The 27105-nt window shown below is 34.7% G+C and overlaps 1 protein-coding gene across 3 annotated transcripts in view; it reads right to left on the bottom strand.

The window, feature by feature from the left end:
* LOC136038658 (zinc finger protein AEBP2-like) overlaps nucleotides 1-27105 on the bottom strand; it is a 147883-nt gene that overhangs the window by 45225 nt on the left and 75553 nt on the right. For all 3 annotated transcript variants that reach the window (XM_065721916.1, XM_065721919.1, XM_065721918.1), the window contains 2 exons: nucleotides 8349-8956; nucleotides 4901-5214 (listed from right to left, as the gene is read on the bottom strand). In XM_065721916.1, the coding sequence (XP_065577988.1) occupies nucleotides 4901-5214; nucleotides 8349-8956 (922 nt within the window). The remainder of the gene's footprint in view (nucleotides 1-4900; nucleotides 5215-8348; nucleotides 8957-27105) is intronic.

Here is a 27105-nt window from a genome sequence, read left to right as displayed (position 1 = left end):
TGTACAAGTATACTGGTATAACCGACTGATACAAAATACAGCTTCTATTTAATTACGTTCTTTTCCTTCCTTCCTTCCTTTTTTTTGCTGCTAGGCTATGCAAAAGGGAATTGTACACTAATAAAAGCTGCATCTCCAGCGGTCGAACAGGGAAGATAGGGATTAAGAGCTACTAGCGTCACTAATAGCGTAGTGTCTCGTAACTTCGTTAAAAAGTCAAAATTTTTCAAAAAAAAAAAATTATAACTGAGACAATGAATCTACAATATTGTAAGATTACAGCTGAAATAACTGACCAGCATTTTATGCTTTTGAGAACTATTATGAGCCAAAATTCAGTCTACACAAATTAGGTCTAGGTTAGCTCGGGGTAGGCTACTCTAGGCTGGTTGAGATGGGTAGTTAAATTTAAGCTGGTATGGCTACTGACGACAGAATTCTGCTTCATTGTTCCTCCACTAAATACTACAACATCCGGGAACTTGTTAATTATTCAGAACACACTCAAGTTCTTGATCTGAATGTAAGATCTGAGAAAACCGGTTTCGTAGACACAAAGATAACTGACGGATGAGAGAATGCATTGAACTTATAATTTGGGCTATAGGCCTATATTTGCGCATTGGAGGTGGGGGTAAGTATAGTGAGTCTGCATGCAAAATGTGGTAGCTACAGTTATTCTGCATATTATGAATAAGAATTGTTTTCCAACTTCATACTGTCCGAATACTTTACCCTACCCATAATGTGCAAATTTATGGCCCAACTTATATAAGTCAAATACATTCAGTCATCCAAGTGTTTGTGGCTATGAAACATGAAACCGCTTTTTACAGATCTACTGACGAAAATTCTTGAATATGTTTCGAATAATTAACAAGTACTAATACCTGAAAGACCAATTGCAGTGTTGAACAAAATCGCCAAACGCAACACGGACTTTGTTATTATCTCATACTCTTTTAGTCTAAGCTACAACTCACAGCTGCTAATGGAGCGGCTTTCCTCTTAAATTTCGAAATCATATTCTGCTTGTATGCGAGCGTTTTTTAAACCAAACATCTTCTTTCATTTTGGACAATTTTCCATTAATCATTGCAACATGTCCTGTGCTATTTCTAACTTTGACATTACACTATACAAGATTTATAGGCACTAAACTCTTAACTTTTATAAATTATGAAACTCGATTTAATACAAACCAAAAATGGAAGAATTAAATAGAAAATCGGATTTAATCCAAACATGTTGCCACCATTTCGAACATATGGCGGGTATATAGCGCCGGAAGTGGTTTCTTTGAATGCAAAAGAGACATTTCCGGCTTTTTACAAGAATATTAGTATTTACTATCTTGAATTCAGTGTATAATCCTGTTTTTCAATATAGAAACAATTCCGCAAAATTTTCATTTCAGTTTACCTTTCAGACTTGACAACAACATTAGATTTAAAATCAAATATTCCAGTTGAATTGAGTAGAAATTAGGCGGACTAATTTGTTTTCTTATAACAGACGCAGCATTTCCCCAGATATTCTTTGCGATAGTGAGAATTCTGATAAATATAAATTTTTCCTTGAATTAATTTTTCATATCTGCAGATTAGAATTCAAAATAACAACATAATTTTTAGCTTCCTGAAGACCACCCATGATGGCCTGTAATACCAGATATCTTCACAGGGAACACCGTTACAGGTGAATCAGCGGGGTCATTTCTCAAAATTCAAACTAAATAAATATTAAAAAACCGCGAAGTTTTCTTTTAAACGGGGTAGAACATAGTCTTAACCAGCTTACATATAATTCTTGGCTCATGCCCAAGTGTAATGATCACCAATTACACAACAAATACAATTTCACTTTTTTAAAGCTAGACAAGAAATAAATATCAATTGCGCTGGAACAGGATTCTAATATTGGCATTTAGTCAAATTAATCAGTTCAGAAGAAACAAGCCATAATGAGTCGAGTCTCAATTAAGTTCCCTTCTCACTGCCTCTCTTGGGAGCTTTAAAATCAAAGGGGTTCCATTTTTTGCTGGCTTTAATTTCTAAAGACCGCCCCCTCAAGAGTAACTAGGGAACAGCATACAAAGATTAGCAATACATAATAGCAACATCTGCTGTTCCGACAATTAAATTCACTCTTATAAAATGATGCAAAAGCCTCGTACTGCGTACAAAAATACTTAAAGGGACATGCTCGAAATTTCTCACGCTCAAAAGAGCCACAATATATGATACTATTAAAACTAAAAGTCGCTTCAAAAACGCATTGCATCGAATTTCAGTAAAGAATTAAGTAGGTAATGTATTGAGAACAAAAAAGGTTACATTTATTTACTCCGATTGAAATAAGTTACAACTGATTTCATTTCTTTCTGAATAATATATTGGTAGTGTAGGAAATTCTCTTAGTCAAAAACACATCTAAGATACTACAAGAGTAACGTACATCTGTTACCAGGAATGTTCGAAATGCCCTTTTTTTTCCTTGGATATAGTAAGCGCTGCCCCTCAACTTTTTCAGTTTTAGGCAGGGTTTGATGGTGACAAGTTTGGTTAAGTTTTTAATCCAATGTCAGAGATTTATAAACTAATTTAACCTAGCCTAATCCAACCAAAGCTTGCATAAGACTGAAAAAGCTGATTTGCAAAGGTAATTGAATCCAAGCAGAGAAAAACGAATTTCGGACACACACACACACACACACACACACACACACACACACACACACACACACACACACACACACACACACACACACACACACACACATACACACACACACACACACACACTTCTGTTTCTTTTTGAGTGGTAATAATACATATGTGGTACGTATTTCTATTGGCTTAACTGCTTAAAATCTTCCATCAACATAAATTCACTTCCGAGTTAATAGTCTTGAAGCTGGTATCTCTTTTTCCTTCTCTTGCTAAATTCCATAGATACCAGAAGATACATATTTTAACTGTTTACACACAAAGGTCAAGGTTATTTAAACAGACGAACACGCTAAACTTTACAATGCACTTGGCCCTAACTTTAAATAATGAATCTTCAGATTGCCATTATAAAGGTCTTTGCAAAAAGTCATTACAATCAGAGCCATTTCTAGGGTTGGTGGTGCCCGGGAAAAAAAAATTTCAGCGCCCCTTCCCTCTCAAATATAAGTGAAAACGTCGAATCGAAGCATACAATCCCCCAGCCACGCCCCCAAGCTGTGGCACTCGGGGCAGTTGACCCGGCTGCCCTCCCCCTTCTAAGAACGACCCTGATGACAATAAAGCTTAACAGAGAGCGAGTAATACCAGGCTACAAGCTCTTTTTCCTTGTAAAAACCAAAATAGTTTATTCTTACTGATTTTACAGTACAGATTTTAAAGCACCATTTTCCTATCACCTCATGATGTAATTCTGCCTTTATTAGTTTTTTTTTAATATAGACGATTTTTTATGTACCTTGGCACCAAGGCCGTATCCAGGAGTGATTAGGGGGTTTGAACCCCCTCCCACCTCCCGAAATGTTTGTCCAATTCTTAAAAATGTAACAAAAATGAAAATAAACTAATTTTTGATGCGTTTTTAAGTTTTTTGTAAACTCCCCCTCTCCCCCGAAAATAAGTTTCCTCAAGTTGTGTCTAGTTATGGCCCAGTTTTTGTTTTTTGGCCACTTTTACAGCAATATCAATTGTTTTTTTTTTCATATTTCTGATATTGTACTTTATGGGTAGAATTCCATCATAATTGCGATTCGCTTAGGAATTTGGACGCTTTTCTTCAGAAATTATGGCACTGTCGCTTTATCACGTCTTTATCACGTCATACCATAATCCTGGTTTTCAGTAAATAGGTAGGGTGTTAGAAAAAAAAAAACTAGTTGCGCCATACACTGATAAGATGCAACGAAAGACTTCAGAGCCTAGATTTACTTTACAATAATCCCAAATTTGATAGAAATTTAACCATTTGAGTAAATAATGGAAAGAAAATAATCCTTAGATAGACAATTAAATAAAAAAAACAAGTTTTTTGAAATGAAAGTAAGGAGCGACATTAAAACTTAAAACGAACAGAAATTACTCCGTTTATGAAAGGGGCTTTTCCTCCTCGACACCCTGCTCCTTACGCTAAAGTTTTTTATTGTTTTAAAAAGTAGAGTTGCGAGAAAGAATCAAACTTTAGCGCAAGGGGCGAGGTGTCGAGGAGGAAAAGCCCCTTTCACATACGGAGTAATTTCTGTTCGTTTTAAGTTTTAATGTCGCTCCTTACTTTCATTTCAAAAAACTTGTTTTTTTATTTAATTTCTGAAAGTTTTTGAATTAATGCATGTCTGATTTTGGCTCTCCGTACATAAATTATTAAAATGAAATTTGCATATTAATTCTTTTTTTGGCTAAATGGCTTTCTCTTAGTTTTGATCAGACGATTTTGAGAAATAAGTTTTAGAAATCAGCAATAAAAGTTATTTGCTGAGATAAAACAGGGAGGGGTGTTTACAGGTTATCAAAGCTAGATTAACAAAGAGGTAACGCCTTTAAGTCAGACGTAAGCACATGAAAGAGGCCTTCCTTTTTTTCAATCCTATTTATTACTTCCCTTTATTTGTATATTCCTCCGGGTTTTACCTAATTGAATTCGTCCAAGTCTTCCAGCTTCTATCCTGCTCCCTAACCTAAGAGAAATATACATATCCTCTTATATACTCGTCTTAAGCTTATTAAAACGTCAAAAATTCGAAAATAGGCTCCTAGCAGGATCGTGTGTTTATACCCTTTTTCTTTAGCCTACGTTTTGAGAGAAGATTATCTTCGACTTGACTTGTAGTCTTATTCGCCTTTTTAATTGCAGTTGAACACTTGCCGTATGAAAGAAAATAAATGGATAACCTTACCTTAATGTGATCTAATAATGCTTCTTTTGTTGAAACATTTTCGTTGCATCCTTCCCAACGACAAATTACTCCTCTCTTTTGCACCGAAGAATTTTTAACAGGTTTTAAAACCGGTTTAATTTCATGCTTTTGCACCAAAAAACTATCACTTATTTCCACTTCAATATTCACCAGATCGAGCTCTGTGGCACCTCCAGTATTGCCGCTAACTGAGTTAATAAGGTCAGGTAAACTGAGATCTCTGGAGGGAGATGAACTGGCAAAACAAGAGTCCTTCTCCACTAGGCACTTGGAAGATAAGGAATTGGTTCTCCCTAGAAAGAACAAATATTGTGTTAAAAAACCATAAGAACTATATTATTCTGTAAGTGCGTAAGCTGGGGAGCCTTCGAGCATATCTAACAAAATCCTAAAAATTATACGATTCTCTCAAATTTTCATAAAATCTTGGTATAATACGAATTTGGTTGTATTAAAGAATTCCTCCCCTACCCGGGGACTCCGAAGAAAGGGAATTTTTACTCCCTAAAAAAAAATTATATTATCATTATTAGGAACAGATAAAAGTTCAAATAGGGATAAGTCCCTTTATCAGACAGTGATCGTCATCAGTAGATGACGATCACTTTGCTTGTTCTTTGTGAATTTTGTTTGTGAACTTTTATTTAATCGTCATAGAAAGGCAGTGTGGTCTTCGACGGTCGTTTATTAGATTCAGAAACTTGATTTTCTACGGTGAAAACAGGTTCAGCTAAGTTTAATTTTCTGACATGATAAGAAATCTAAAGAATTGTATGATGTCCTCAAATCTTCAAAAAATGTTGGATATACAATTCTCAAATTCGGCTGTTTAGAGAGCTCCCTCCCCCTGAAAAAATTACTAAGAACATGTCGGATTGAACATATCAGTGGATTACCAAGTCGTTGAAATTGCGATGAACATTAGATAGTGGAAACAATTTCCAGAATATTCATAGTGCTAAATAAAGGAGTGAATGTTCTTTCTGTAACAACAGTTAATAAAAAAAATATAACCCAGCACTAATATAAGATAAGGTGTATTCGAGGCTAGAAATTTATCACAGTTTTAGACAAAAAAAAAAAAAACAAGTTCCCTAAGACAGTATTCACAAACAATGCACGATAAAATGTGACTACTTCAAAGGAGACAGGAAATGATGATAAGATTGCCCTCAAAGTCTTTTAAAGATGACTTACAAAATGCAGGTACAGCAAGTATCTCCGCAAATGTGTTTCTAGTCAGCGTGCCGAAATTTACCGACTCCTTATCTGAATGAAACAATAGAAGCGGATAGACCATAGTCGACCCGGTCCCGACTGTTAAATTAATACCTTCGAGAAAACAAATGCTTTGATTTTGAATAGCAGTTTGCAGATTGGAAAGAACCCAGACATGATACACAACTTGTCTGCAAACGAATTTCATTTAAGTTGCCGAATAAACAGTCGCTTCTACAACTATGTTACACAAAACTCTCAATTTAGTTCCTTTAACTTGTTTTTTAATTAGTGCTGCCTACAAAAAAACGTATCCGAACTGAAGAACCTACTTACGTTTTCTGAGGCGGATAAGTTGCGTGTGAGGGTGAAGCATTTATATAGTTTTGAGCAATTCCCCCGCCTGACGATATCGATTGAGATTGATACACAAAGCATTTAAACCCCTGTCAATGTTTCTTGATCATGTTTTCATCGTTGAAAAGACAAATCGTCAAATTGCTGCCTAACATCTGTGAATAGCACAAACAAGTTTTAACCTCAGGCGAAAACGGTACTTTAAGTTTATAAAAATGGTCATCAAGGGTCATAAGGCTTGGAGCAACTCACGATTGTAGACAAAAATAATGATGATCAGAGTTATCACTACGATAACTTGGTCAAAATCCTTGCGCTTTAGTATCAGGATGAAAACAGCAATACGATAACTCGATCAAAATCCCTGCGCTTTGGTATCGAAACGAAAACAACAATATTTAACTTCGACTGATCTTTTACAACTGGTCATACCAAATTCTTATTTGGTAAGATTTAAATAATTTTTAAAGATGACATTGACAAGGGGTCGAACGATAAGGAATCTTACGCCGGAAGAAGACATCGAAAAGGATAGAGATTCGGAAGTTGTTTGGTGCATAGAAGAGTCGTAGGAGCAAGATCAGGTGCACCTGCGACGGACACTGCAGATCACAGCTTAGATACCAATATATAGTTATGAACATTCAATTTATTTTTGGGACACAGTGCGCGGCAGCGATGCTAGCGGCTGGAGACAGGAAACTTGTATTGGTAAATTGGTAACACGAAACTGGTATCTGTGTTCTATCTAAGTATCTAAATAAATCTAAAAAATAAATAAAATATCTAAAATAAAGTGTCTCAAGTATCTTTGTAATGGTATCTATGCTGTGTATGCAACAAAACAAAATTGCGTTCTCGTCTTTGGTATTGTAGTACGATGTACGCGTCGGAGCGCGGGCTTGGAGGAGGCGCAAAGTTCAGAGCTCTGTACCAAAAGCTTCTCATGGGCAAGATAGGAGTTTGCATAACTGTATTGGTATCTAAGTGGTGCTGCAGATAGATATGGAGGACCAGAGATTTTTTCAGGAAATGAAGGAGCGTCAAGATCAGGAAAAAGTATTTTATATTTGTTCTGGGGGTAGCCACCCGTAAAAATGAATTTACACAGCGCATGTGTGGAAGTATATAGTATACAAGCTCTTAGGATACGCCGCACCAATAAAAAAAAAAATATGAGCCAGTTTTATCAAACTAAGACACTAGCCTGGCCTCTTAAATAGGCGGATCTCATGGATTAGCTCAACTTCGATGAAGATACTAATATAGGTGCTATATCATATAAGTACCGTAGCATAAATATTCCGACTTGAAAACATCAGAACTAAACATTCTTATTTAGTATCCCTTTTTGGAATTTTCTTGTGATAGTGCTGTTTTAGTGTTTGCCCTTTTTTGTTCAGTTGTTCGTTTGCACAGTTCAATGACATTTCATGTATTTGTGGTAGCGATCTTTTATATAATACCAGTCCAGTGTGAACTTCTGGCCTCTTTGTGGCAGCAGCCACATATGCCAGAATGTATTTCAAAAGAAGGGAATAGTTTCACGATGGCTTGATTCCACCAGGAGGACAGAAAACTAGGTGAATTGTATAACTACCATTATCGAATCATAAAATGCTGAGACTTACCAGGGGAAGGGTTCCAGTTTCATTTTTCGTTCGTTTTAGTTTTCATTCATTCATGCATATTAATTACTGTTGTTATTAATTTTGGCTTATTATATTATCTTATTTCAATTAGTGTTACGTTTTAATATTGCTATTTAGTTTTCTTTGCGAAATTTTTTTCAACTTGTTCTTGTTTTTAAATAATATCATATATTTTCAATGGTGAATAGTGATTTACTTACCTGAAGCGTTACGCAGAAGCCAAGAGAGATCATCTGTGTCCATAGGGAGCTCCAGTTTAGGAGGACATGGCTCCCTATCTTCCTTTTTGGTCCCCTGAGTCGATTTATACAACGCAATCCATTTACTAGAAGTTTTTGACTGAAATTTAAAATAATCAGTAATGCGCAACTGTTTGAATTTCCCACGCTTTAAATTTCGGCATTCACATCGATCGTTCCACGAATATGCGTTTAAAAATGGATAGATTCCCCAGTCGACCCGTTCACGCGTCAATAACGCACATCGACACTTTTCAGGCATCTCGTTCACACTGAACAACTCTTTACCACAACTAGGATCAGAACTATGTCTTTTCCTCACATGAGCCACCATTTTCTCATCTCCGTCCCATGTAGAACTTTGTCGCCAATTATAAACATCCGAATTTTTGTTGAGGTAAGACCAATTTTTCTGATAGCAATGACTAGGACTTGGTACGGGGGTGTGATCTTCATGGGATACAGATTCAAGAGGTGAATCCAAAGAAACGAGGGAATGAGGGGAAGTTGGCTCGGTGATGTCACTACCCCACGAGGATGCATCCGACGATACCAACGATGCTACTCCACTGCAAAGAAAAATCAGTAAATAGTAACATTTGAAGTCGGTTGTCAAAAGAAAAGAGATTTGACTAAGTAACTCCGTAACACACACACATTACTCAATTGAAAATACTTTACACATCTAAATCTGGGAGTTTGGGGGGAAAACAAATAACCTTTATCCCTGGGATTCACTGAATTGTGCTAGATTGACTCTTCGCTTTATAGTTAAAAGAATATTTACTAAAATAAGGATTAATAGCGGAAATTGAAAAGAAACTGTTTCCCATGGAACACTGTAAAAACCAAATTGATCAATTCGAGTTGGTTCCAGTGCATCAAACAGCAGTATCCATACCCAAACACATAAGAAAAGACTAACCACTCTGTTGCCTCAAAATCAAACTGCCAAGACCATATTGAGTGGGGAGTTGACCCCCTCCCTCCTCAATATGTCAGTCCGACTCATAAAAACGTAACAAAAATGCATACAAACAAATTTTTGACGCTTTTTTTGCAAGCCAACCTCAAAAAATACCCCACCCCAAAAAATCCTGGATACAGCCCTGACAACCACCATTCAATTTTTTATTTAGACTTTTTTTCCACCACTCCTTCATTAGCTTGTTTAAATTGGCATGACATATCATATTTTTAGCCATTATTGCACTTTACTAGCAGGTACTTTTTTTTCAACAGATTGTTTTATTTTCTTGACTTTTTAACGACGTTATAGATAAAATTGAAGTATAATTTAATTATTGAGATCGGGTGTAAATTTGCTTTTAACTTAGACCCCCGTCTTAGCATCTTTCAATTTTAAGCGGCCCATACACTATGCTTATTGTTATAGTCAATTTTCACATACCTAGCTTCAATGTTGTCACGAAACCATATCAAATACAACCCTGACTGGATATGATTTTGTTAGTCCCGATTCACATGCATGCTTAGCTAGGACATGAATGTATGATCAACCCAAAGAGTGATGTTGCAAAAATTAACGTATAGCTAAGCCCACGAGTGAGCCTAAAAAAATTTAAACTAGGCAGGCATTGATTGCTGAATTGGTGGCAATAAAATAGCTAGTATATGGTACGTTTTACTGTTTAGGTCACGGTAATTCAAAATTTCCATTTTCGGATTACTTGATACCTCATAATTTTGCAATCACCATGAGGCTATAAAAATCAAACTGCGTTGCACTCGTCAAAGCACAAAGTTCAATCTTTTATAATCAGATTATTAGTCCAATCAAAACCGGTGAATTAATACAAAAAGTAGTGAGCTGATATATTACCACAACAAATAAATATTAAAACGCGAAACTTAAATAAATAACATAAACTTAAAGCACATCATGGTATTTTATTCTCTTCAGAACAAATATGTGTTGATACCAAGCATAATTTTAAAGAATTCTACATCGTAAGTGTCAACAGTACCGCAATATTATTGCATACTATTGCGCAAGAAATTTTTTCTTTTATTATTTTACCTAAACAAAGGCAATTGCCCACCCCCTATCAGAGAAATTTAGACCTAAAAAAAAAAATTCCAATCCTTTATCCTCAGATATGAAAGTTTCCCTTAACACCCAATTCTCGGACGCGTGTAAGCCTACAGATGCAATATTACGTTGATCAAGAATCAATATCGTTCACAATATGGTAAATAGTAGGGAATATTCTCAGCGAAATCCTAGTAATGCCGTTGGCAGCTCCCCAGGAAAGCTCCTTGATTATTTTCTTTGAGTTTCTTACTTTCCTCGAGAGCTTAGTTCTAAGAGAAATATTCTATAGCCGAGAGCATAGAAGGAGACAGGAAAAATGAAGCAGCAATTTGTTGAAATTAAATTTAGCAAAATTTATAATAATTACAAACAGAGGTAGATGTATATGAAAAAAGATAACGTTAGTATACTGAACCTGATCTCTAACACCCACGCAAGACTAAGGATGAGTAAAGAACAGCAGCAATGTTTTAATACTCTTTATTCTTGTTATATTGTACAAGTTAGCAGGGTTGCCAATGTGACATTTTTCCAACCAATTTTATGTAAAAAGAAAACCAATTTGAATCCGAAATAGCACATATCGTATAATCCAGACGTAATTCCAATAGTTTGATGAGTAAGGTGTTAAAGACGCGGTATATCTATATATATAAAAATAAGTTGTCTGTGTGTGGATCTGTGGATCAGGTGACGTCATGTTTGTTCGCATATGACGTCTGAATTATTTCACACTAATACAAAAGAAGAAAAAAACTAAAAAAGGTAAAAACTACAAAAAAAACTAAAAAGAAAAAAAAACTAAAAAAGCTAAAAAACTAAAAAAAACTAAAAAAAGGTAAAAATCTAATAACTAAAAAAAAACTGAAAAAAATAAAAAAAGGCAAAAACTACAAAAAAAATAAAAACTAATAAAAAAACTAAAAAAGCTAAAAAACTAAAAAAACTAAAAAAACTAAAAAAAGGTAAAAAACTAAAAAAAACTAAAAACTAAAAAAGAAAAAAACTAAAAAAGGGAAAAAACTGAAAAATAAAAGAGAAAAAGAAAACTAAAAAAATATGAATAAATATATATAAAAATAAGTTGTTTGTGGGTTATGTCTGTCTGTCTGTCTGTCGAGTGACGTCGTGTTTGTCCGCATATGACGTCTGAATTATTTCACACTAATACAAAAGAAGAAAAAAAACTAAAAAAGGTAAAAACTACAAAAAAAACTAAAAGAAAAAAAACTAAAAAAGCTAAAAAACTAAAAAAAACTAAAAAAAGGTAAAAAACTAAAAACTAAAAAAAACTGAAAAAACTAAAAAAAGGCAAAAACTAAAAAAAAACTAAAAACTAATAAAAAAACTAAAAAAGCTAAAAAACTAAAAAAACTAAAAAAAGGTAAAAAACAAAAAAAACTAAAAACTAAAAAAGAAAAAACTAAAAAAAAAGGAAAAAACTGAAAAATAAGAGAAAAAGAAAACTAAAAAAATATTAATAAATATAAAAAATATAAATATAAATATAATATAAATTAGCAATCAACAAAGCACCGAGACACAAATGACGACCGGGACACAGGGAGTATAAATGACGACCAGGACATAAGTAAAAAAAAAACTAAAAAAACTAAAAAAAATTGTAAAAACTACAAAAAAACTAAAAACTAATAAAAAAACTAAAAAATCTAAAAATCTAAATAAACTAAAAAAGAAAAAAAAGAAAAAAGTAAAAAAATAAAGGAGAAAAACAAAACTAAAAAACGAATGTATATACAGACCGGGACACCGGGATACAAATGACGACCGGGACACAGGGAATATAAATGACGACCGGGACACAGGGACACAACTACAATGGGGACGCCGGGGGGCACAGGGGGATATAAATGACGACCGGGACACCGGGACACAAGGAATATAAGTGACGCCCGGGACACTCAAAGAGAAATCACAGACTGGAACACCGGGACACAAATGACGACCGGGACACAGGGAATATAAATGACGACCGGGACACAGGGACATAACTACAAAGGGGACGCCGGGGTGCACAGGGGGATATATAAATGACGATGGCGACTCAGGGAATGGTCGATTAGCAATCACCATCAACAAAGCTCAAGGGCAATCATTAGAATCATGAGGTATAGATCTGAATACGGATTGTTTTCCCATGGACCATTATATGTTGCATGTTCAAGAGTCGGTAAACCTGACAATCTATTTATATGCACAGACAATGGGACAGCAAAGAATGTTGTATATTCGCAAGTTTTACGTAGTTAAAAACATATATATATATATATATATATATATATATATATATATATATATATATATATATATATATATATATATATATATATATATATATATATATATATATATATATATATATATATATATATATATACATACATACATATATATATATATATATATATATATATATATATATATATATATATATATATATATATATATATATATATATATCTATATTCACAGGTGGGACATAGGGACACAACTACAATGGCGCGTAACTAATATGGCGCGTAACGACTTACGCGCGCGGGGGGGCTTGGGGGGGGCGCGAAGCGCCCCCACCAACTAGGTGTTGGGGTGGCGCGAAGCGCCACCCCAACAGCTAGTATATATATATATATATATGTATTTTTTTTTTTTTTTTTTTTGTCTTGAGGAATGTGAGCCTTGCAGGAAAAGGCACAATTTCTTGACTAACATCAAAATAAAATGATCTTACTTTAGATTAGCGCTGAAACTAGATATACCACCTCCCCCCATCCGTACAGAAACAGATAGTAATAAAACAGAGAGAGACACGTTTATTGTATATATCATCAATATACAAAAGAACCACGTCAGCCACCTTAGAAAGTCAAAGACTTGTTCGAAGTGGCTGATAAACGTTAATGAACAACAATATCAACTTCATTAACAAAAAAAGATAATTAAATGAGACAAAAAAGTGGAGAAAAAAGGAAAATAAAGAAGAAGAGAGAGAGAAAAAAGTACTTAAAAACAAGACAATAAGCTATCCCATTTAAATTATTCACTTAATCTCTTCCCAAAAGGTATTTACTTAATCTTCATATAGAATTCACTCATAGTCACATAATAAATTACAAATAGTCGCTATCTAATCACACTTAAACATGCTGTTTCTCGGAATAGCTGGAATGTATTACCCATAAAACAATCCAAATAACTAATAGGCTAGAGTTAGGCGGCTTTGAATCTTACACAAACAATCTATTAAAAATAAAATAATAGTAATAAAAAAATTCAGACTAAGACTGAAGTCGGATACGTGTGACAGTGGAAAACTCAAACATAAGTGTCGTCAAAAATAAGTTATAATGATGATATTTTAATTACTTATCTATAATTGTTTTAAAACAGTTCACCATTTTAATTAAGTATTTCAGATCACTCGAATAGCTGGAATGTATTACCCATAAAACAATCCAAATAACTTTTTTTTTTCCAGAAAATCTTGGTTGCCTTGAAGACCATTTGGCACCCCCTTCACTGAGAGATCCCCTGGGCACGATTATCCTCCTTGATCTCCCTCGCTATACCACAAAAAAGTTAAGCTTTTGTGTCCAGCATGTCAGTTGTGAGTAAGACCCGTGTTCCTCCCCTACCGACCTCTCCTTATTTTTATGACTTTCAAAGATTATTTTGCCTTTCTGTCTCGAACACAAATGAAAACAGACTAAAAATATCTCTCCACTATATTTCGACACTATGGTCTACAATTTTCCCCACTTTTTCTTATACTTTCCGTATAATGTGTCTGTTTCTGGAAGTTTTGACAAACCGTTCCTACTCCCTCAAAATAAATTTTAGTATACGTGACTGCCCCATACCATTTCTGATTCTTTAACACATAACAATACGTTTTGGGCCTTTAATGTTTTAAATGAATGTTACCAGTACGGAAAAAAGTGTTACAGGGATCACCCTTGTATCCATGGCCATGGGGCCTTTCGAGGGGGAATAAGTGTATTGTAATTCAATTTTGTACTGTCTTATATTTGATAATAAACTTCTCTCTCTCTCTCTCTCTCTCTCTCTCTCTCTCTCTCTCTCTCTCTCTCTCTCTCTCTCTCTCTCTCTCTCTCTCTCTCTCTCTCTCTCTCTCTCTCTCTCTCTCTCTCTCTCTCTCCTGATTTTCAACGGCCATGTGAGAATTAGCACTTCCTTCTATACTGCGTTAAATTTTTAGATAATATAGAACAGCATAAGTCTTAAACACAAATCAAAATAGTTATCATTCATGGACATTATGTGTCTATATAGGCTGTGTTCGTGGATTAGTCTAGTACCAGATTTTAACAGTTGAATTCTCTCATAATAATAAGAAGGAATAGCGATTCATCAGCAACACGCCAAAAACTTCATTTTTGAATGCAGACAGAGACCCACATAAGCATGCAGAAGAAAACCGGTATCCGAAAGGGTCGGTGGCAGTTTCAATAAATCACATGTTTCACATCAAACAAAAAGCTACCCAAATCCTTACTAGTGCACAAATGGCTGGATAATGAAAAGAACCTTCCAATGCAATTTCCTATTCTTCACTTCTCATTTTGGCCATGGGTTTCGAAAAGTTAAAAATAAATCTACTCTTCTTCGCAATTTGTAAATATTTCATATCAAGTTTTAAAATAACAACATCATTATCAATTTCTTGAATTCATTTCAGTGCTGCAGCAGATTAGACCTGCGGAAAGACCTATTACGGTTGATATTCGAAAATATAATGGAAACCAGTATGAAGGGTGTAAATTAAATCCATATAAGGGGCAGCCATTAGGGAGAGAGGGGGCTTAGGCTGGTATCTCCCGTCTCAAAAAAATTTCACAAATATACATATTCTTCGTACAATTCACATATTTTTTTCCAGTTTTCCCCGAATCTATGCATCCAGATTCCTGAGGCCGTTCCTGAGTAGAAGAAGATAAATATTCTTAATTGATGCTCATTTTGCTACAGATTGTAGTTTTCGAAGCTTATGTGGGAACTCATCCCCCCCCCCGAGAATTTTCAATAAGTGGCTTAGAGTTCCGGTTATTCTAGGATTCATTAGGACTAGTGCTAGTCAGGAAGTACAAATCTTCGACACTTATTCTGACATTGTACAAAAGGAGATTTTGAAGAGAGCAATCGACTCTCGTAAATTCCTCTTTTCTCGTAAGTTTCCACCAGCTATTGGCCATTATATGACTAATACATAAGACTAAGACATAAATGGCTCTTCAAGACTGTTATGGCCATCCTTTACAGTTACTTAATATTTATTGGTCCCATAAATTTTAATTTTTCGAAAGCCGATCCTATAAACTCATTAGTAACAAAATAATCGTAGATCAATAAGTTTTCTGTACATGCAAGTAAAACATTGACTGGCTGAGCCAGTGATTGACGGCTTGCTGGCCTTCTGAGGCAGTGACAATCTACCGGAGCAAACAAGGCTCGATAAATACAGGCCACAATCGGAAGTTTATTAACATTCATATTGTAACAGAGATACTAAGAATACCCCATTCCTGGCCTTTCTTCAGTATATTTTCGAATAAATCTTAATGGTTTTCCATTCGCCAGGTCAAAATATGTTCTGTAGATCTATGCTACGAACTTGCTATCCATACTATTAATAAAAAGCCCTACAAGGGCTTATGCACTGAAACCCTTAATAAAGAGGTTTAACAATGCGCCCTATAATTCAAATGATTTTGATAATCATTTTTAGGTAGTTTCTAAGTGAGATGTAACTTTCCTACTAAATAGTAAAATAGACTAGAAGCTCAACATTCGTAATATGGAGAGGGTAAAAAAAAAATAAGATGAAATTTCAATTTTCAGAAGATTGTCAACATTTTGACTTTAAAATCATCCGACCTCCTTGGCACGCGCATTTGGATTTGGACCTGAAAAGCAAAAAGTCCCCCTTCATTAGTTTTCTAATTCTGTCACTTTTTGCACTCTATCTTAGGATTTTCTATGGCATATATATTGTATTATATTATATTATAGAATATTATAGATTATATTATAGAAACAGCAGGCGTTAGCAGAAGTAGGAGATTCAAAATTTGAACCAAGCTCCATTACATTTGTTCTGCGGTTATACATCTAATTTGTAAGATTTACTGACTTGGTATTAATAGCGAAAGTAAAACAGTTCAGAATAGGGATTAAACCTTTTAATTGACAGTGAACAGATATAAAATTATTTAACTGGATATTTCGAGCACATATACAGTGTTCATCATCAGCAGTAAAACTAATCAGGAGTTTTACTATCAGGAGTTTTACTGCTGATGATGAACACTGTATATGTGTTCGAAATATCCAATTAAATAATTTTATATCTTTTCAATGTCAATTAAAAGGTTTCATCCCTATTTTGAACTGTTTTACTTTTGTCATGGAAAGGCAGTGTGGTCTTCGAAGTTTATCTACGTCGGGTATTAATAGCAGCATTTAAACCAACTTATTTTGCTTACTCAGAATGCGTTTCATTACTCATATTTTCCTCCCTTTTTACTCACTGTTCACAGATTATCTTGAACCATTGATTAACGAATGTATAGGAAACAGGAACTTCCTGGAAGGGGGTAAAGAGGAGTCTCTGAATAGATTGGGATCGATGAAAAACGTACGTAGCTTTGTTGGCCTCAGGTGGCTTGGTGCTGCGGTGAGTTGTTATCTGAGTTGGTGCTGCGGTGAGGTGCCGCGATGAGTTTTTAGTAGTAATATTATTGATTAACGAACAACAGACATGTCTTCTGCTAAAAATCATGCCTCTACACATCTAGATTACCAGGTTTAGAGTAAAAAACGCAATCTGATTTTTTGAATTGCTCAAGTGGAAACTTAGGCTAGTATAGATATCTTAAAAGATTAGGAAGGATAAGGAATTCAATTTCAACTATAAAAAAAGACCCCATTTGCAGTTACGTAGTTTCTGGTAGTAGCGGGCGCCAAAATTAAAATAAAGAAATGTTTAAAAACATGGGCATAACTTGTTATGGGGCCGGGGGCAATTACCCCCCTCCAAACCTCAATTTACCCCCCAGCTGAAATTTAGTTTCAGACAAAAATCTTGTCAAACCTAAGTAAAGAAACAGGTAAGTTTTCTTTAGTATACTTTTGCCTTTATGGTAATATATAGCTCATTTTGTTCAGTTTTCACTGTCATTTTCACCTGATTTGGGAAAATTGGCTCTGACTTTGCCTCCCCCCCCCACCCGCAGGATTTTGACAAAATTACGTCACAGTTGGAAAATCAGCGAAAAATAAGTTAAAAATATATAGTACCAAATAGCTTTAAAAGGTATGGCTTCCCTTTGAAGGTTTAGTTGCCTTTGGTGATTAAAAGGTTGTTAATGTTTGAATTTAACTAACAAATATATCTAATCAGTTTTGCTTTTTTGTATTCACGACCCAGCGTGGCAACACTGACGAAAATGTGATACTCCTCAAAAAACTTTATAATTTCGAAACAACCAAAAGAAAAGCTTAGAAAATCTTGATTTTAGGACATGAAAAGATTTAAGATGGGTGCGGGGAGGGGCAAAAATGTACTGTTTGAATGTCTTCGGTACTTCAAGAGTTAGTATCTCTAACTCTGTTTTACTCCGCCAAATTTTACTTTACCTATTTTAACTAATCAAATGGCTTAAAATGGTAACTATCTTTTGCAAATTTCCAACTAATACCCAAGAGCACGATCTTTTTAATTAATCAATTCTTAATGTAACTCCGTTACGGACCTACTATTCAAACTAAAAAAAAAGCTGGTAATCCCAAAACTGGTATGTTATTTTACAAATTACAACGTTAATTTGCTTCTCTAAAAGTATTAATCCGTAGAGCGTTAATATTTAACGGTTGCGAAGTTGAATTAAGTTCAAATTTCTTTTTTGTTTGCTATGGGAAACCCACCGAATCAGCAAGTCATGCTTCCATCATTTTCCCGGTTTCGTCTTTTCATCTGATGCGACAAAAAGAAATCTCCATAATCAACCATACAAAATCAAAATCTCATTCCTGCGAAATTGAATTTTAAAATAAATGCTGAATAGTGCATTCTAATCGATTATTTCCAAGAAATGCCGAAAGCGAGGAGGGGGAGTCTACAGACCGACTCTAGGGGTATATGCCTCTGAATCCTCCCCAATTTATTTTGAATCGGAAAATATTAAAAATACATTTAGCAATTTCTAAAATGTACAGAATAGACGCATTTCTAAAATGTACAGAATAGACGCAGATGGGCCAATAATCATGAACAGTGCATATATAGAGCCTTGTCGTATGTAGGTTTCATTTCATAGTGTGCTTAAGTTGCTACGACCGAATTGAACATAAAAGTCTAGAAGTATTATAGTATTTGTTTTTAAATTTAACTCGATTTATTTTATTCAATTAAAATCGATAAAATCGACGTTTTGAATTCCCTCCTCTGAAATTTATTTTAAATACACATTTTTCCGGTTAGGTCTTGCAAAACCTAAAAATGATCTTCATAGTTGAATCATCTTCTAAACGTATTACTCCCCCCCCCACTCCCCCGAATTAAATCAAGGGTAAGATGTCTACTCCTTCACCTTTGGGTCCTTGCCTTCAGTTTACACAAGATACTATATGCTTAGTTTCCTAATTATATAATTCAAATCAATACAAGTCAGACTTTTCGAGGTTAAAATCAGAAAGTTGCTTAAACAAGATTTGTTCCACAGGAAGCTTTACCTTTGATAAGGTTAATGTTAAATCACAAATGAAGGTAGCCTGCTACAAAGATTCAATTTTCTCCTTAAATAAGAAAGAGGAGAGAAAGTTCAGATTACAAATCCATCGTCTCAAAGATTTATCGATTGTCGCTTCTCATACTATACTACGGTAAACACGCGAAAAACAACCAATAAAAGTTCTTAAGCCGATCTGCGAACTGGCCAGACATGACAACAAACAGCAAAGAGAGATAAAACTCCACAAAAAAAACTATCAAGATGGAAAGTTGAGAAAACTAATATTATCGAGGCTTTGAGGTAAGTCTAAGTTTTATTTCGAGAAGAGGAATCATTTTAGGGGGGAAAATTCCTTAGTGGGTTTGATCCCAGAAGAACTCAGCCAAACGTTCTATTCACCCTACAAATAAGAAAAAATTTCTTTCATGGACCAATTCGTGGTTGATGATACGAACATGAATACATAGCGACTACCAAATTGGAAACAAACTTATTTGAAAACTTCACAAGGTGCAGAATCTCTCGCTCTTACACACCATCTAATTGTTGAAAAAAAAATCGATCGATAATTCTTATTGAGGATAAGCTTCAATCATGAAAGATCAACGTGCTTCAAATTATAACGCTGCAGAATTATAACCTGCAGATTTTTACCTGCATTCTACACTATATTGCATTATACATACATTATAACCACCAGATTTTTATAATTTATGCTTCTGCAACCTTTTGTAACATAAAAAATAGGGTAATTGTCAGTTATCCCGACCACACTCAAGAGGTGAAACTAGGTTAATCATAATAAAATATACCAAAATATGATAAAAATATGATACTTTAGAAACAAAATTATGGAAACTATGACAGACAATAATGGAAAGCAGACCGCTCAGAACGCAGTGTACTAAATGCCTAACGGACTCTATATATTAAATATTTGTATCATCGTAATCTGTTTATCAATTTATCTCACTGAGACTAGTATAGTTATCTCCGAATGCAGACAGAGAAACATGTTTTAAACAGATGCCGTTGGTATTAATTACGGACACTACATCTAAGTTATTCTTTTGATGTTTGTCTTCGACTGTTTCGATTTTTTTCGTTTTCTTAATTTTTTCCTCTAACCTCTTAATATTACATTCTATCCTCTCTATCCCTCTCCTTCTTTATGTAGTTTTTACTCCCCTTCTACATTTATCTCGCTCGTTGTATTTTTATATGTTGGGATGGATGGTTTACATATTTCTCTCCCCAATTACTTCGAAAACTTAAGGGTTTCTAAACACTATTAAGCATCTACGCATTAAAACAAATAAATAAAGAAAATTCGATAAGAAAGGAAATGTATCTGAAAACAATTTACAATTACACATTACCCCACAATTTTATAGTAAACTAGGTGTTGGGGTGGTGTTGGGGTGGCGCGAAGCGCCACCCCAACACCTAGTTGGTGGGGCGCTTCGCGCCCCCTAGGCCCCCCCGCGCGCGTAAGTCGTTACGCGCCATATTAGTTACGCGCTATTGTAGTTGTGTCCCTGTGTCCCACCTGTGAATATAGATAGATTTATATATGTGCTTCAAACTACGTAAAAATTGCGAATATACAACATTTTTGGCTTTCCCACTACTGGGAGTTTTCCGTTTCCAATTGCCAGCAATTGATCTGAAAATGTTTGACCAGAGTCATCGTTTTGCAATCGGACACGCATATTTGTAGTTAATTTTAATATTTTTACGTGTGCCCATAAATTAGAATTTTTCAGGCAAGCATTCATTTCGTCTGCAGGAGTTAAACTACGTAAAAATTGCGAATATAGAACATTCTTGGCTTTCCCATTGTCTGTGCATATACAAAGCCATATGTACTAGTAATGACGTCATATGCAAACGCTCTTTTTACAAACAAACAAACATGCATACACACAACTCGTTTTTATATAGATAGATAGATAGATACAATACAAATTAACTGCGTAAAACTTGCGAATATACAACATTCTTCGCTGTCCAATTGTCGCTGCATATAAATAGATTGTCAGGTTTACCGACCCTCGAACATGCAACGTACAATTGTCCATGGGAAAAACAATCAGTATTAAGATCTAAACCACATTTTTCTAATGATTGACCTTGAGCTTTGTTAATGGTGATTGCAAATGCTAATCGAATTGGGAATTGCAATCTTTTAAATTGAAAAGGCAGATCCGTTGGAATCATGGGAATGCGAGGAATAAGAACAGCCTCACCCTCAAAAGGCCCTGTCAAGATTGTGGCCTCTATTAGGTTTTCCATTGTTTTTTTTACGGCAAGTCGCGTGCCATTGCAAAGCTTTGGTGGGTTGATATTTCTTAAAAGTATTATTGGTACGCCTATTTTTAGTTGTAGCACGTGTGGTGGAAACCCTGAAAGATCTATGGAATTTAAAAATTCAGATGGATAATTAACCGCTTCATTTGGTTCCAAAACTGTGTCGACTGACTTGTAAAGGACTGCCTGGTCTCGAATCTTGGTCAAAACAATATTGTTGATTTCGTGGACGTCTATATTTTTGGGTGTGAGAATCGCTCTTTCACTTAGTCATTTATTATTTTTATAATTTTTTAGAATATTCGGAAATACTTTTTCAATCAATTCATTTTTGGATGTCACTAAATTACAGAAATCAGCAGGTAGTTGTATACGTCCTGAAATTGAGTCTACTGGGAGCTTTCCGTTTCCAATTGCCAGCAATTGATCTGAAAATGTTTGACGCACGCCTTCTTTTTTCACTTTCTCTTTTAGCAGCAAGTCTGCTTTCGCGTTGCTCTGGTAGTTCCTCGGCACGCTTTCTGTTCTTTCTTTCTCTATCAGCCTCAAGCCTGTTTCCTTGCTGTTCTTTTGATTCCTCGGCACGCTTTCTTTTCTGACTTTATCTATCAGCAGCAAGTTTTTTGGCATAGACTCTTTGAGCATTTTCATCGGCTTTTGCCATTATAAGTTCATCAGTAATTTTAAACTTAAACATTAATAGATTTCTACGTGAACATATATGTCTTAAATATCTTTAATGACGTCACCGTCATAGCAAAAATGACGACAACTAACTTCATGACGTCAGTCGACACAGAAACATGACGTCACCTGACAGACACACAGACAGTATTAATGCTAAAGCCAAGGCTCAAACCTGGAGCCTCTCGGACCTAGAACCAGAAACATAACGCTTTACCAACTCAGCTACTTCGGCTTGAATACATTCGTTTTGAGCAGCTTCCTCGGGTGTTGCCATTGTAGGTTCTTCAGTCATTTTACAATTAGAAATTTCTCTTTCAACGGTCTTCTTACAATTAAAAATTTGTCTTTGAACGATATTCTTAAATACCTGTGTCCTGGTCGTCATTTATATTCCCTGTGTCCCGGTCGTCATTTGTGTCCCGGTATCCCAGTCTGTAATTTCTCTTTGAGTGTCCCGGTCGTTATTTATATTCCCTCTGTCCCGGTCGTCATTTGTGTCCCGGTATGTAATTTCTCTTTGAGTGTTTTTTCTTTTTAGTATTTTTTAGTTTTTTACATTTTTTTCTTTTTTCAGCTTTCTTTTTCTTCTTTATTTTTCAGCTTCACTATGAAATACATATCGCCGAACCTTTGTTTTTTTAACTAAAATCTGGTAGGCATTGATGACCTTATCCAAGTCAAAATCCCAAACCCAATCATCATCGCTATCATTTTCAGTTTTGATATGTTTTGACTCTCGCTGTCCAGGTGGATCTTCATCTAACTGCGCGGTTTTGCGTTCTTTAGCCTCAAGCCTGTTTCCTTGCTGTTCTTTTGATTCCTCGGCACGCTTTCTTTTCTGACTTTCTCTATGAGCAGCAAGTTTTTTGGCATAGACTCTTTGAGCATCTTCATCGGCTTTTGCCATTGTAAGTTCATCAGTCATTTTAAACTTAAACATTAATAGATTTCTACGTGAACATATATGTCTTAAATATCTTTAATGACGTCACCGTCATAGCAAAAATGACGACAATTAACTTCATGACGTCAGTCGACACAGAAACATGACGTCACCTGACAGACAGACACACAGACAGACAACTTATTTTTATATATATAGATATAGATTTTATAAAGAGATTGTTTATCTGTCGCAAAATTAGGAAAGTGGTTGTCAGTGGCATTACGTCCTCTATTAGGAACACAAAAACCATATTTTTAAAAAATTCGACTGATCTTATTAATAAGTTGAAAAATTTTACGTTAGGGAGAATTCAATTCCCTGCAGTTTTGATGTGGTTTCCATGTATTCGAAATGTAATGCGAAAAAGTGAGAAGATATGATAAGGATTGAATTACAAAAGTGTTTTGATTTGATACAAGATGTGATCATGGCTAGTTTGGATATTGATGTCATTATGAAGTTGGTTATCCTTGCAAATGAATATTCTCTTTATTTTGGTTTTAGGGGTGAATTTTTACAAACAGGTGTTTGGTTTGGCTATGGGGGCATCCCTGTCTCCTTTGTTGGCAAATCTTTTCATGGGCTCTATTGAAACTTCCGTTATACACAGTTTTAGGCTCTCCCCTTGTTTCTGGGGCAGATTCATGGACGATGTGGTTTGCATTTGGAAACACGGTTTAAATTCCTTAGACCTTCTCCATAAACATTTAAATATTTTTGATAAAAATATAAAATTTACAGTGGAGTTAGAAGAAAATGAGTTTGAAGTGATTTCCCTTTACTATTCTCAATATACAGAAAGCATACACACGGTGATAGGTATTTGAATTTTCATTCGTGCCGCCCTATTTCAGTGAAACGAGGGGTTGTGATTACACTGGTGGATAGAGCTTTCAGAATTCGTTCGCAGGAGTTTTTAGATTTTGAATTGTTGTATTTGAGGGATATTTTATTTTGTAATAGTTACTCGATTAAATTCATTGATAAAGTAATAAAAATAGATATAGGCCTATTAAACATAACAGTAGAATTATTGAAGTTTCACAGCCTTCAGAATCAAATCTGTCCAGAAGTTTCAATTTCTTTGTCTAATGTACCTATTTTGAGATGTATTTAAACAAATTTTGCGTAAACATGACATTGATACAAGTTTCCAATGGGTGAGACCAACAGATAGTTTCCTTAATTAAAACCCGGAGAAGTTTAGTTAGTGGGATGTACAAAATTTCTTGTTCTCGTGAAAAGGTTTACATTGGTACAACTCACCAACAATTTTTTGAAAGATTTATTGAACGTCGCAACTCAATAGAAAAAAAAAGTTACAACAAAGCAAAATTCTTGAAACTTTTTTTTCGGCTCTGGCTGAACATACGTTCTTTCATCCTGAACATATTGTACAATTTGATGAGGCCACGCAATTTGATGAAGCCGCGGCTATTTCTAGTGATAGGGGTTTTTCAGTGGGTGAGGGAGACTATAGGAATTAAAAAACATGTTTGCTAATCTTTCAATAAACAGGGACACAGGAAATTTAAATATTGGCCCAATTTAAAATTGTCCTCTGAAAACTAAACCAATAAGACAATAAGGAAATTAAGATTTTACATAATCACCAGGGGGTTAGATTACCTACTGGCCCAAAGAGAGTTGCTTCAATAATAGCTAACAAGAGTTATTACAGAACATAATAGTTGGCTTAATTTCAATTTTCAAAATGTTTTCCTCAGTTGCTTTGATGTTCATTGAAGTAACTCTAACAACAACTTCTTGTCCCTACGTGGATCAGTTGCGACAATTGTATTTTATTAATATTCGTGGTGGTTTTCTTTTGGTTTAGTGTTGTTTTTTTTTTGTATCTTTGTTTCTCTTATGCTGACACCACCTAGTTTGCATACAGGTAAAATATCCGCATTGTTTTAGTATTTCCTCTTTTCTCTCTACTGGCCGCAGTCTCGTTTGTTGTCTTTTCATTGAATTTTACGTCTCTTTGTTTTTTTTTGTCATGGTTGGCCAGTTCGGCTTAAGAACTTTCAAATAAGTAAGAAAAAATAAATAACAGCTTGGGTTTTTTTAGAATAGAAGTAAAATAATTAAGCTTAAGATAGCCAAAAAATAAGCTGTATAAGAGGGAATCCTCCCGCTAACAGTAGGTAAAAAATATTGTATTTATAAAACAAAATTTGACTAAAGTTTATCATATATTAATATGATAAACATATTGAATTCATAAAAAAACAAAATTTAAATAAGAATCGATATCGTATCGGAACCGAGGCTGCAAATGTTGGCATTATCGTACCTCAGTCATAAAAAACACTTTCATTTGGATTTTTAGGATTGGCTCTAAGTTTTAACTCGAGATATTGGTGGTTTCAAAAACCGACTTGGTTTCTCGAATTTCCGATAATCCTTGAGACAAATTTCGAAATTCAACATCTAGAGTTAAAAAGCATGTTAAAAATCACATGTCGGAATATGTTCCGAACATATTTGGTATTTAAGGGAAGGGCGAAATTTACCGATAAATTTAAATTGGGAGGGGGTGTCTTTTATATGGTAAAGATATCCCAATCGAAAAAGAGAGAAAAATTTAACATTTTGAAAAGAAAATGCAAAGAAAGCAATTAAAAAGCGTCGGAGAAAATGGAAAAAAAGACAAAGTTGAATAGCCAGAGGGAAATTAAAACATTTAATGCTTGTTTTGAAAAAAAAAACACAGATAAAACAAAAAGTAGCCTATCAATATAATAATAACACCTCGGATTGCGATCAGGTACTTTCCCCTAAAAAATCCTTTAAATCAAATCCAAGATAGAACATTGCTTATCAGAAGATCATTGAAAACAATCTTTATGATAATGCCCAAACTTCAAAAAGCAGAAATGGTAATTTTTTAGGTAACCCACAAAATTTCGTTATTCTTACAGTCTTCCCGAATTTTGCTCAAATTCGAGCAGTTTTGACATTTTCTCCGATTAATTACTGCTAATGAGCCAGTCAAAGCTCTTAGTACTTTTTTCCCTAATAAATTTATTATTTATTTTTCTCTTCTTTCTGTTTTACCATTTCCTACTTCTCTTATGAATTTGAATTTGCCCAAAATCCTTAGCGAAATTATTTAATCTTTACCCTACTCAACAGAAGTTGCCCAAATACCAAACCTTTTTGAGCCCCTCCCCAGAAAATTCATGATGGGCCTTTCTGTCCCAAGCAATGGCTTAAACTCGATCACAACTATACTCGTTTGTATGTCTCTAGTCCAACGTCATTGATTTTAAAGAACATATCTGATTTTACACTCTTATTGCCTGCCAAATGGAAGGACAGCATAGGTCACCCTGTGGTCTAAGCGTTGGCTGAAGTTTTGTAGTGTTTAGACAACGTTCGTAATACTCTACATTACAGATTTGTTGACATCACTCTCAAAATTAGGCAGCATCTTTTTTAAAGCCAGGATAGGGTAGGTGTTTTAAATTTTGGCACTACACCCAAAAATGAATACAAACAAAGAAAACCGGATCTACCTATACGTTCGATAACACATCTGATTTTGCGACGGGTTTATGCGGCAAAGAAAAACACGGAAGAAACGGGTCTTAAATTTCAGACTGTTTTAGGCACCTTATTTTTTCTTGTTTTGTTTTTGTTTTTTACTGAAACACTTTATTGAACATATTTTAAAAAAAAACGATGTATCTATAAAAAAAATGACGACTCCAGACAATATAGATTGTTTACTTCGCACCGAAAAGTTATCTCTTAGAAATAATTTCATAAAAAAGATATGGAGCACAAATTGTTAGCAAGTCTAAAAATACCAGGTAGGCTATCTGCAAAAGGATCAAAAGCTCCTATGATAGGGTTTTTGGTTTCTTAGAGACATTTTACCTAGAAACAAACAAAGAGATAAAAAATTACAGCAGCTTTGTGAAATAGAGAAAAGGCCCGATC

This window comes from Artemia franciscana, chromosome 18, assembly GCF_032884065.1.
Source record: "Artemia franciscana chromosome 18, ASM3288406v1, whole genome shotgun sequence".
In the NCBI taxonomy this organism is placed as follows: Eukaryota; Metazoa; Arthropoda; class Branchiopoda; order Anostraca; family Artemiidae; genus Artemia; species Artemia franciscana.
This window is presented reverse-complemented; position numbering and strand designations above follow the sequence as displayed.